The sequence below is a fragment of the Physeter macrocephalus genome, chromosome 5 (genome assembly GCF_002837175.3).
Source record: "Physeter macrocephalus isolate SW-GA chromosome 5, ASM283717v5, whole genome shotgun sequence".
NCBI classification, from domain to species: domain Eukaryota; kingdom Metazoa; phylum Chordata; class Mammalia; order Artiodactyla; family Physeteridae; genus Physeter; species Physeter macrocephalus.
Window position 1 is genome coordinate 71,302,060 of NC_041218.1, and position 12,120 is coordinate 71,314,179.

General features: G+C 36.6%; 1 protein-coding gene across 7 annotated transcripts in view; it reads right to left on the bottom strand.

The window, feature by feature from the left end:
- The window catches only part of CRPPA (CDP-L-ribitol pyrophosphorylase A), a 466,682-nt gene that overhangs the window by 420,644 nt on the left and 33,918 nt on the right, over positions 1-12,120 (bottom strand). For all 7 annotated transcript variants that reach the window (XM_028490069.2, XM_055085022.1, XM_055085024.1 and 4 more), the window contains exon 3: positions 10,746-10,895. In XM_028490069.2, the coding sequence (XP_028345870.1) occupies positions 10,746-10,895 (150 nt within the window). The remainder of the gene's footprint in view (positions 1-10,745; positions 10,896-12,120) is intronic.

Genomic DNA, 12,120 nt, shown 5'->3' on the forward strand with positions numbered 1-12,120 from the left:
AGGCTGTTTCACAAATTAGAAAAGAAATGATGATTTAGGAAATGATGTTGGAAAAACTAGCTTTATAAAGATTAAAAAACTAGAATTATATTGCAGAATATTTTCTAATGCCCTCCAAAAAGATTAAAGACTTAAGTGTAAACTGAAAAAAGTAACACCAATAGACTATAACCACAACATAGGAACAAATTTAAGACCTTAAATGCACACAATTTGGCTGCATATAAATGAAGAACATTAAAGATAACATTAGCAGAGAAGTTACAGACTAAGAGAAAATATTTGTGATGTGTACAACTACGAAAGGAATACATCCAGGATACAGAAGAAACTCCACCAAATAAAGAGAGAAGAAACTCAAGAAAATGGACAAATGATATTAATACACATTAATAAGATAAGCAACACACAAATGTAAAAATATATGTAGAATGGTAGCAATAAAACTCAAAACAGAGATCAATATATAATATGCCTATTACATTGACAAAAATTAGAAAGTTACAGCACTTCAAAACTATAGAAGATGCGGCTGAAACTAGAACTTCCCCACCCTCCACTTCGTTGCTAGTGGAATCTCAAACTGGTGCAGCCACTTGGAGAGCAACCAGGTAGAAGAATGAAATTAAGAATGCATGTACTCCATGACCTAGCCATTCCACTCCTTGATATGTACCCCAGAAAAACTGTTGCACTGTGCTTACAGTGACAAATATGGGGACTACCATTACTGCATTTTGGGGAGCAAGCAATGTAGGTCTCCAAAGAAACAGACAAGTAGAAATGTAGTCTATGCACATAATTAAAAACTATGAAGTAATCTAATCAAGAACAAGGAATGAGCTCTAGGTTCTTCAACATGGATGACATCATACTGAATAAAAATCAAGATCTGTTAAGCTTTAAAAACTTAACTTGAATAAGACATGTATTTAGATACATATAAGTTGACTAAGAAAAGCATTAAATACAACAGAAGAAGTTCTTCAGGAAGCAGAAGAGTAAGATCTTGGAAAACGGAGAGAAAAAATAAAACTTTTAAAAACAAAGAGGTGGCTAGCACAGATAAACTGTAGTAGCCAACGATAAACCAAGAAGGAACATCAAGTCAGTTCTAAACACCTAAGATCCAAAACAAAACAACAAGGGAACTGACAAGTCTGCACTTTAATGCATCTCTAAATACACGTTAAAAAACTTTGATGGTAAAACACTTTGGGGTATAAGCTAACAAATTTCAAAAGTTTCAATACGGGCTTCCCTGGTAGCGCAGTGGTTCAGAGTCCACCTGCCGATGCAGGGGACACGGTTCCTTCCCCAGTCCGGGAAGATCCCACATGCCACGGAGCGGCTAGGCCCGTGAGCCATGGCTGCTGAGCCTGCACGTCCGGAGCCTGTGCTCCGCAACGGGAGAGGCCACAGCAGTGAGAGGCCCGCGTACAGAAGAAAAAAAAAAAAAAAAAAGTTTCAATAAAGGGAAAAAAATCACCAGGAATTAAGGTGACCAATAAATGATAGTGAAGTAGACGTATGTTTTACTTTTCTAAACTTATTTTATACCTAGTAGTTTGTACCTCTTAATCCCCTACCCTACCTTGCCCTTCTTACCTTCTCCCTCCCCACTGGTAACCACTAGTTTGTTCTATATCTCTAAGTCTGTTTCTTTGCTGTACTCACTAGCTTCTTAGATTTCACATATAAATGATACCATATGTTGTCTGACTTATTTCACTAAACATAATACCTCCAAGTCAATCCATGTTGCTGCAAATGGTAAAATTTAATTCTTTTTATGGTTGAATACTATTCCATTGTGTATATATACCACATCTTTATCCATTCACTTGTTGGACACTTCAATTGCTTCTATATCCTAACTATTTTAAGTAATGGTACTATGAACATGAGAGTGCATATGGCTCTTCAAATTAATGTTTTTGTTTTCTTCAGATATATACCCAGGAGTTGAACTTCTAGATCCTTTGTATATTGAGGAAACTCCATGCTCTTTTCCACAATAGTTGTACCAATTTACATTGCCACTGTCAGTGTACAAGGGTTCTCCTTTCTCCTCATACTCACCAACATTTGTTATTTTTGATGATAGCCATTCTCCCTAGTGTGAGGTGATATCTTACTGTAGCTTTCATTCACATTCCTCCAATGATTAATGATGCTGAACATCTTTTGATGTGCCCATTGGCCATCTGTATGTCTTCTTTAGAAAAATGTGTATTCAGGTCTTCTGCCCATTTTTGCAGCAGGTTCTTTATTCTGGACATTATATGAGCTGTTCATATATTTTAGATATTTATCCTTTACCAGTGAGGTCATTTGCAATTATTTCCTCCCATTCAGTAGACTGTCTTTTCATTCTGTCAATGCTTTCTTTTGCTGTACAAAACCTTTTAAGTTTAATTAGGTCCATTTGTTTATTTTTGTTGTCTGCCTATTTTTAATGAAACATGAAAGGAACAGAATATACCCAAAGTAGACATAATAGGATAAAAGATGTGGTAAGAAAACTAAGTCATGAAGTCTGTAGACTGGAGTTTTGAGCAATGGACTATAACTGTATGCCATGCTAAGGAGCTGCTACTTTATCCTATGAACCACAGAGGACCACCTAAAGTCCTAAAGCTGTGGATGAACAATGACAGATTTGCATGTTAAAAGGATCATTTGTGCGGATCACTGGCGTGGAACATTAAAGATGGACAAGGATGGCAGGAGGAACATCATAAAGAGAGATCCTCCCCCCACCCCCCCACCCAAGTCCACATGAAGGATGAGGGCTATATCAAAAGATAATCAAGTGATTCATTTTTAAACTGTACCATCAAATCTTATCAATGTAAGGGAAGATTCAGAAAAAAAGCAAGTTTGTGAAGCAATCATTTATAAGGTTTTCTCCATATACATGAAGTAAATAAGAGACAAAGTACTGTTTTAGGCTATGGTTAAGAAACTTTTGGAGGTAAAAATATTCTCAAAGGAGATCCCAGCCAGTGTCACAGAATCGTTTTTTCTATAGCACTTTCGAATTTCTCCAAAATAGAACCAGAACTCATCTGGTTACCTAAATATATATAAGTAGGATAACTGGAAGAAAAATAAAGGTAGAATAGAGAAGGATATAATCTTGAGAAATATGACCAATAGAGAAAAGCTTGACTTTCGGAAGTGTTTAATAAATTCAAACACACTATCAAGTTGTGAATTTATTTTCTCAAAGTATAAATCTATAGATCATGGTTTTATTTATGAGATGTGCAACTTGCTACCATAGTTTGTGCCTGACATTTGAGGGGCAAAAATGTTTTGCAGATACTTCCACTAATTCAACAAGTCGCTCATTTCCAACTCAAAGCTTTACCATAAGAGCCCTCATTTGTTTTTCACTCATTCTCTTCATAGTTTCTTCCATCTTTCACTTACTCATCCTACTACATATCTTTTCATTTCTATCCCTTTCTCAATTCTTCATTTATAAAAATAATTACTGCCCTATCTTTCCTACTTTTCCTTTTCAAAACCCCACGTGATGTGAGGTTTCTTCTGAAACTATCCTGAGGCTCTTCCTCATCACCTCCAAATTCAATCCAGGCCTAACTAAACAGAGAGGGAGGCAGAAGGAAAGGGCAAGTACACTCTGTAAAAACAGCAATAAAACCTCCGAGAACTGTAATGCCTGTGGATATAAAGGAAAGACTCTTCATAAAATTCAATGCTTTTGACTGGTTTCTTGTTAACTTGGCATTTAAAGCCCAATGTGTTAGCACTCAGTACAAGATACAAGTCCTATTTCATTCTAATGCATGTGGGGTGTGAGCAGGGTACGTATTACAAAAGGAAATTCCTATTATATTCCTTTAATTTTATAACTGTATTCTTGGACGTAGAGACTTCAGTGACAGGAATCTTTAAGAATCAAAGGGCTGTTTTAGGCATGTTTTTGAAAGGTGTTTTTTCCCTTTCAGGTTAAACAGCCAGTTTTATTAAAATACTCTTAATGGAGATTGAGAAAATTTAACACCTAAGTATTAATCTCTGCAGGGAAGTCTAGTATATGAAACCAAAAGGTACACAATTCACACTGCAGAGAACAATTCTGTCACTGGCTGTCCTGCTCTGTCTTCCATGCATGCGCATTTTCATGAAAATTTAACAAGTTATCTTCTAAAATTCTCATTGAGAACTTAAAAACTTGTGTTAGAAATGAGGCCAGGTCTCAATAAAGTTTAGAATACCATCTGTGCCCATCATAACAATTTTCCTCAAGAAATTGATTCATGTAATTTAAAAAGCTTTTGTACAAAATTTTTCTAAAACAGTATAGAACATGATTATGTATTTGAATATTCAATAAGAATCCTCTGGACCAATCTGGTGTTTTCCTCATGTTTCTATAAACTGAGTAATTTTCACTACTGAATTTGTTACTCTTTAATTTAGCCATCTTTTCCTTTAGCAGCTGCTTAATGTATCATTAAAAATTCAAGGAATGAAAGTTTTTCAAATCGTTTTTAAGCAACAAAATCAAGTACGTGGGACAGTCCAAAACCAATCAAAACCAAATACTTAAGTATTTATATATTTTAAATGCATATCACATCTACAGATTTTTAATGACTTCAATTACTATCAACCCAGTCACGTCAGTATTCACATATCCAACTAGTTTTTGTTTTGTACGTGTACTCATACACACACGTGGACATGTAAGCATAAATACATATTATATATAGTTAACATAACAAGTTATATTAATATCACGAGCATTTTCATGCTCCATAAAGATTCCCCCAAAACAACTTTAAGTGATTTTTTTTTTTAACATCTTTATCGGAGTATAACTGCTCTACAATGGTGCGCCAGCCTCCGCCCTACAACAAAGTCAATCAGTTACACATACAGGTATGTCCCCATATCTCTTCCCTCCTGTGTCTCCCTCCCTCCCACCCTCCCTATCCCACCCCTCAAGGCGGTCACAAACCACCCAGCTGATCTCCCTGTGCTATGCGGCTGCTTCCCACTAGCTATCGATTTTACGTTTGGTAGTGTATATATGTCCATGCCACTCTCTCACTTTGTCACACCTTACCTTCCCCCTCCCCATATCCTCAAGTCCATGCTCTAGTAGGTCTGTTTCTTTATTCCCGTCTTACCCCTAGGTTCTTCATGACCTTTTTTTTTTCTTAGATCCCATATACATGTGTTAGCATACGGTATTTGTTTTTCTCTTTCTGGCTTACTTCAGTATGACAGACTCTAGGTCCATCCACCTCACTACAAATAATTCAATTTCGTTTCTTTTTATGGCTGAGTAATATTCCACTGTATATATGTGCCACATCTTCTTTATTCATTCATTAAGTGACTCTTTAAATTCATTAAAACTTATCTCTAGAAACAGAGGCCAAATAGAATTTCTCACGTTTACAAAAATGCTGCAAATCACTAGCTTTATACACAAATGTTTGCCTATACTTCTAATTTCTCAGAAGAATTTCTTGAAGGTTTCAGAAAAAATTTCAGTATGTACATAACATATATATTACCCCATGCAAAGCGTTTTACATAAAAACTGACCTAAGTGTTAACACATAAACATGTATCTACATATACCCATGTATGGATAAAATTCTTACATTTGAAAATGTTAAGAACATCATGTAAGTCATGAACTCTTCCAGGTGCTAGAGATAAAATTCCTGCTCTAATGAAGCGGTCACGCAGGAAAGAGAAAAATCTACCAAAAATACATTAGTGATATCTAATGAAACTAAAAGCAGAATTAAGCAATACATGACAGAGAATATTTTTTTATATAAGTTATCAGTGGAAAGCTTCTCTGAGGAGGTGACATTTGTATAGGGACCTAAATGCAACGTGGAAACAGTGTTAATATCTTGAAAAAGTGGCCCAAAAGAAGCAGTACATTGGATATTTTTCATATTTATATGCATACACTTCGATGTTCATCTATTGAACATATATGTACTTGGTACTAATAAAATATCAGGCAAGTTGCTAAGACAGGTACCATGCCTACTTTCACAGGGCTCATGATCTAGCAGGGGAGTTGGACATTTCGTAAGTGATTTCCCAATTATTCCATTCTAATTTTGATGCTGCGCAGAAAAAACAGGCCACTAGGAAAATGTGTAGTGGGTTGGACTAACCTAGTGGGGATGGAGGTGGACAGTAAAGCCTTCCCTAAATGATAATTTACTTACTATCTAAAGGATATACAGCAAGATAGGAAGTAAAGTTCCAGAAAGGACCAAACTTGTATTTGAGGAAATAAAGTGAACATAACTAGAGCTCACAGAACAAGAGGATGAATGACATGAGACAAGAAATGGTGGGGGTAACAATCCAGCAGATTCATATACAGAATTGCAGCTTGACATCTATAACTTCCCAGCACCATTTGATGAGGAAAAGTCATCCATAACCTCAAACTCGGGAAAAACAAAAAAAACCCCACCTTTTTGGCCACAGTCCATATGGCTTTGGATCAGATTAAGATGTGTTTCTTCTATGTATAATACAATCTCATATGACCTTACTTACAACTGCCCGATTTCTGCTCAACTCAGTAAATGATCAACACTATTATGTATTTTCTACGTGAGTACAACAAAGTTACATACACCCTTGATAAAATATAAAAAGTTCACATGTCAAGTCCACATTTCAAGGCCACATTAGTGATTGACCCATTTGATGGTTTTGAAGTTTTTTTGATCAAATATTTCAGTTTCCCATAAATGTCCAGAAAATAGCCCTGGAAAATAGATATATTTTTTCTTTGGGATGATTTTGTGTATTTTTAGCTTAAGTGTAAGAATTTAAGAATAAAAGTCAGTATTTACTATGGACTAGAGGTATCCTTTTCTATCTTAAAGCCTAGATACCTTCCCCCCTCCCTGGGTCTCGACTGATGATCTGCACCCTGCATCACTGAGAAAAGAAAAACCGGACAACAAACTCCAACAAATCTTCCCACTACATCTATTAATCTACATCTGTACCCAAATATGGCCTTTCCTCCTATCCCTGTGGATGAACTATCCATCCCCTCTCAATACATTATCAGTCTTTCTTTTCTACTAAATCACTCCATCATTATATCAATATGTTGTCATGCCATCCACCTTAATAAAAAAATTCTCAGTTTAGAACCCCCTTCGGCCACCCCATTTTTCTGCTCCATATGCATGGAAGTTCCTATAAAAAGTGGCCCTCCTATTCTCTAGTCAATCAATTGCAACCAGGCTGCCATAACTAACACCACCACCACCCCGACACTGGTGATCTCACACTGCTAAGGCTTATTATGGTCAGTTCTTGATCCTTTTTTTAAACCACTATGCAGCATTTAACAACTGCTCAATCAATCTTGAACCCCTTTCTTCACTAGGCTTCTGGGACATTACCCTCTTACTCTTTGGCCACTCCTCTTCTGAATAATGCCCCTTCCCAAGATATCCATGTCCTAATTCCCAGAATCTGAATAAGTCATTTAGATGGCAAAAGGACTTTGAAGATAAGATTAGAGATTTTGAGATGGGGAGATTATCTGGGACTATCTAGATGGGTCTGATGTCATCACTAGGATTAGATGTGACATTGAAATCAAGAGCTTGTAATGGTATGAGGCATAGGCCAGAAGCCAAGGAATGCAGGTGGCCTCTAGAAACTGGAAAAGTCAAAGAAATAGTCTCCCCTGTAGTCTCAAGAAACATAGCCCTACCACCTTGATTTTAGATTTCTGATCTCTAGAATTTTAAAGTATTTTTTTTTAATTCTGTAAGTTTGTGGTAATTTGTTTCAACAGTAACAGGAAACTAATACATCTTCCCAAGCTCAATCTTTGACTGCCCCAGGGTTCAGCCTTTGTACCTCTTACTTTCTCTGTACCTGTTTTTCTAGTTATGTCAGTTAACTCCAAGGCATTAAATGTCTGCATGATGGCAGTTCTCAAGTGCCTATCATTATCTGGATCTTTCCACAGAATTCTAGTTCCATATAGTCAAAAATGTTAAGGGAAACAATTAAGTATGTCTAAAGGAAATCTCAAACTTAGTCTATCAGAACCAAACTTTTGAACTGATCACACAAAACCATCTCTTCCTCTCGCATTCTCCATCCCAATAAAGGGCAACTGCAATTGGGAGATTGGAATTGACATACATACCCTATTGATACTATGTATAAAACAGATAATAAGTACCTACTGTATAGCATAGGGAACTCTACTTAATGCTCTGTGGTGACCTAAATGGGAAGAAAATCCAAAAAAGAGGGGATATATGTATACTTACAGCTGATTCACTATGCTGTACAGTAGAAACACATTTTAAAGCAACTATACTCCAACAAAAATTAATAAAAAAGAAAAAAAAGGTGCAACTGCTTTCTAGTTATTCAGAGCAAATTCTTGGACCCATGTTTCTTCCCATTCTGATATCTCATACGTGACCAATTGGCTTATCCTCATTTTATTTTTAAATATATTCAGAACAAACACTTCACACCAAATACTCTACTATCCAAATTGCCCTAAATGTCATCATCTTTGCCTTGATCATCACTATAGCTTACTTCTTTCCCTTACCTTCTGTAAGGTACCATCCCCACAACTGACAGGTGACCCCATAGAAGTGAGGTTTCACACAGCACCATTCAAAGTCTTCCCTTCTCATTCAGGGTAAAATCTAAAGCCCGTAACATTGCCTTTAAGGCTCAGCAAGATACTGGACCCAGGTACACCTCCTACTTCCCCCTGTCATGTCATTCTCTTCCAGCCTCGCTCCACCTTCTTAGATTCTGCGTCCTGTGCGTAAAATAATGTTCTGTCAGTTACCTACATGACTTATCGCCTCACTTCCTTCCCGATGTTGGTTTAAACTTTACCTTTTCACAGAGTACTTCTGACCGCTCTATAGAGAACAACTTCCCACCCTTAGAACTCTGTCCTATCTTACTCTCCTCTATTCATTAAAAGCAAACATATATATACACAAATCATACAGATGAGAGAAATATTTCATACAAATTTCCTTATGGACACCTTTATGATCAAAAATAATTTTCATAAGAACTTGTATCAAAACCTCCAAAATGGCTTGAGAATTCCTCATCTGAACCACAGAAGTTATTTTTGTGTGACTACGTTCTCATTCTCCCAAGAACGCAACAGAAGAGAATTTATCACATACAACGGATACCTTAGGGTGTTGGTTCCCAAAATTCAGTGTCAGTCAGGATCACGTGGCCAGCTTGCTTGTTAAAACACAAATGGGTGGGCCCTATTCCCAGAGTTTCTAAGTAACTAAGTCTGAGGTCGAGGTGCAGAATTTGCATTTTAACAAGTTCCAAAACATGCTTATTTATGCTGCTGGTCTGGGAATCATAATTTGAGAACTATTGCCTCAGTGCATTAGGGCTTAGTTCTCCACCAAAAACCAGTGAAACATGCTACTCTAATGTGAGGATCATAAGGTTGTATTAAATTTTCTAAAATAGAGCTATCATATTTATTCTTCTTAATGTAAATGCTTATATAAAGATGAACAAATTCTTTCATTAATCTTAAAAAATATTAGAAATATTTAGCAAGACTTAGGCTTTTTAGGATTATTGATAGGGTAATATTGATTAATGACCAAATACAGGTAAACTTCTGTATAACGAGTTTTAAGAAAACAAAACAAACCACTGACGACTATTCGTGCCATGAAAACTGATTACGATTTACATTCTCAATATTTAAAACAGTAATTGATAGTCAAGATTGATTCATTGTGACTAACTTTCTATCCAAAATGCGGTATTCTTTCATTATAAAATGTCAATATTTATGTTACCATTATCTCATATTCTTTAAAGTCCATCTATCTCTATTTACTGATTGTCTAACATCAGCCAAGCACTGCCTGAGTTGTTGTAAGTGATCTTATTTCATTGGGAAGTTTCTGACAAGCACAATACCTGATATTTAATAACTATTTAATAAATAAACACAGAAATGAATAGCAGTAAAATTTACAGGTACAAAAATGTTTCCAAAACATAAAAACAAAGACAATCCAGTATAATCTAAACATGAATGATTTGATATTTTGAAATCACTTACCTTTAAAATTTTAACAAAACATCTATACAGCTGTGCAAAATGTTTACTACATTAGGCCTGAGATTGCAGGCCTGAGCAGTAGACCTGCTCACCAAGTGGGCCCTCAGCCAGTGTCTGGGAACTTGGCTCTTGGAGTGTTTCCAGTGAACAGTTAACTGTTAAGAGTGGCTCACTGTGCCTAGATGTTCACATAAACAATATGGTTTATGTTGAACACCGGCTTTTCTCCTGGGAGTCTGAAGTTTGTGTGCAAGGCAGAGAGTATCTATGTGACCGACACAATACCTTAGACATCAAATCTCTAATGGGCTTCCCTGAAAAGAAGCATCACACCCAAGCTGCTGCCTTTTCATTGCTGGACGGAAGATGTACTTTGTGCAACACTGAAGGAGACAGATCATGAGGAAGATTACACATGGATTCCGCCAGCCTCCGCCTGGGTCTTTTTCTCTTATCATCCAAATTCACTCTAATCAATTTTAGCCTAGAGTCCAACTATGTACTCAGTTCCATGAGTTCTTCTAGCTAATCTCCAAATATGGGGGTGTTTCTTAAAGACCCTCAACACAGCAGACTGTCAAAAAGCCAAGATTCTTACCTGCTGATACGCTTCATAGATCACATCAAATAGAAAGGCCTGTGGCATTTCACTTGCCCTGTGTCTTGCACGTTCCAGTGAGTGGTCTAAACAGCCATCTACAGATGGACTGATGACAGTAGATACAAGAGGTCGGATTGCTCCTGCAGCCTAAAGGATAAACAGAGAGGCAAATGACACATTTATTTCACTTAGAAAATATCTGAAAGTCAAATTCTGAACTCTGTATCTTTGTTTTGAAACAGATCTTACACCTTCAACAAGCTATCTCAAGAACATATTTAAACAAGTCTTAATTTCATTCATAAATCAAATCATTTCCAGTCAAAAACCAATCTCATACCACTACAGTTCCATATATTAGAGACAGAAATAATTTTTCATTATAGATCCAAAATCCTCTTCATCACAGGCCATTGAAGTCAAATACGAAAAAAGGATGCTAAGATACAATTGAGTATTCCCTGAAGATGGGAAGGAGACTATTGTCAAAGAACTGAAACAGATTACACGTGAATATTTACTTGTTAGTGTGCCTTCAAGTATTTAATTTCCACATTACATCATTAAGGAACAAGACATATTCCCTAAGATCCCCAAAATGAGCTCAGCTACCAGCCAGTGACAATGAATATATGCCTTGCTCTAATTCCTGCAAAAAAACAGCTCCCTTCAAACATAGCATCAATGCAACGCTCCCTGAGGCTAATATCCATTGATTTCAATTGCTCTTATGAAAGCTCTGTCTCATTAATAGATACAACTAAACTTTAAAAAGACACCTTATCTAACAGCTTTTCCCTTAACCTTTAATAAGTTTCACTGTAATACAGTCTTGAAGGTCATTACCAGACAGCTACCTTGGTGAAGTAGCCTTAAAATAAACTTCCTAGGGTATGCCTTAACCCAGCTGTCTTATATTGACTATAAAGTGTCCTATCTTTCATGTAATTGCAGCATATAACATTAATACCTAAGAACAAATTTGGTCTCAAGGAGACCAACATCTGAGAAGGACAGTCCATAAACTAGTTTACCAAGGCCAAGTGACTGGTTGAAAATCAAAGCTAATGTGAGAGCCAAGTAGACTGTACAAATTGGGTCACCATTTCCAGCTACTCAAGAAAAGACTTGGAGCCTAGGCATAACAGCAAAAGTGAAGAGACAGCCAGGGGTGATAGGGAAGGAGTAAAGTCCAAGTAGGTGAAAGGTAGATAAAGAGCAAGCCCGTATAGTAGTTCTAGTTTTAGTTTAAGGAACCCCCATACTGTTCTCCATAGAGGCTGTACCAGTTTACATTCCCACCAACAGTGCAGGAGGGTTCCCTTTTCTCCATACCCTCTCCAGCATTTACTGTTTGTAGATTTTTTTTTTT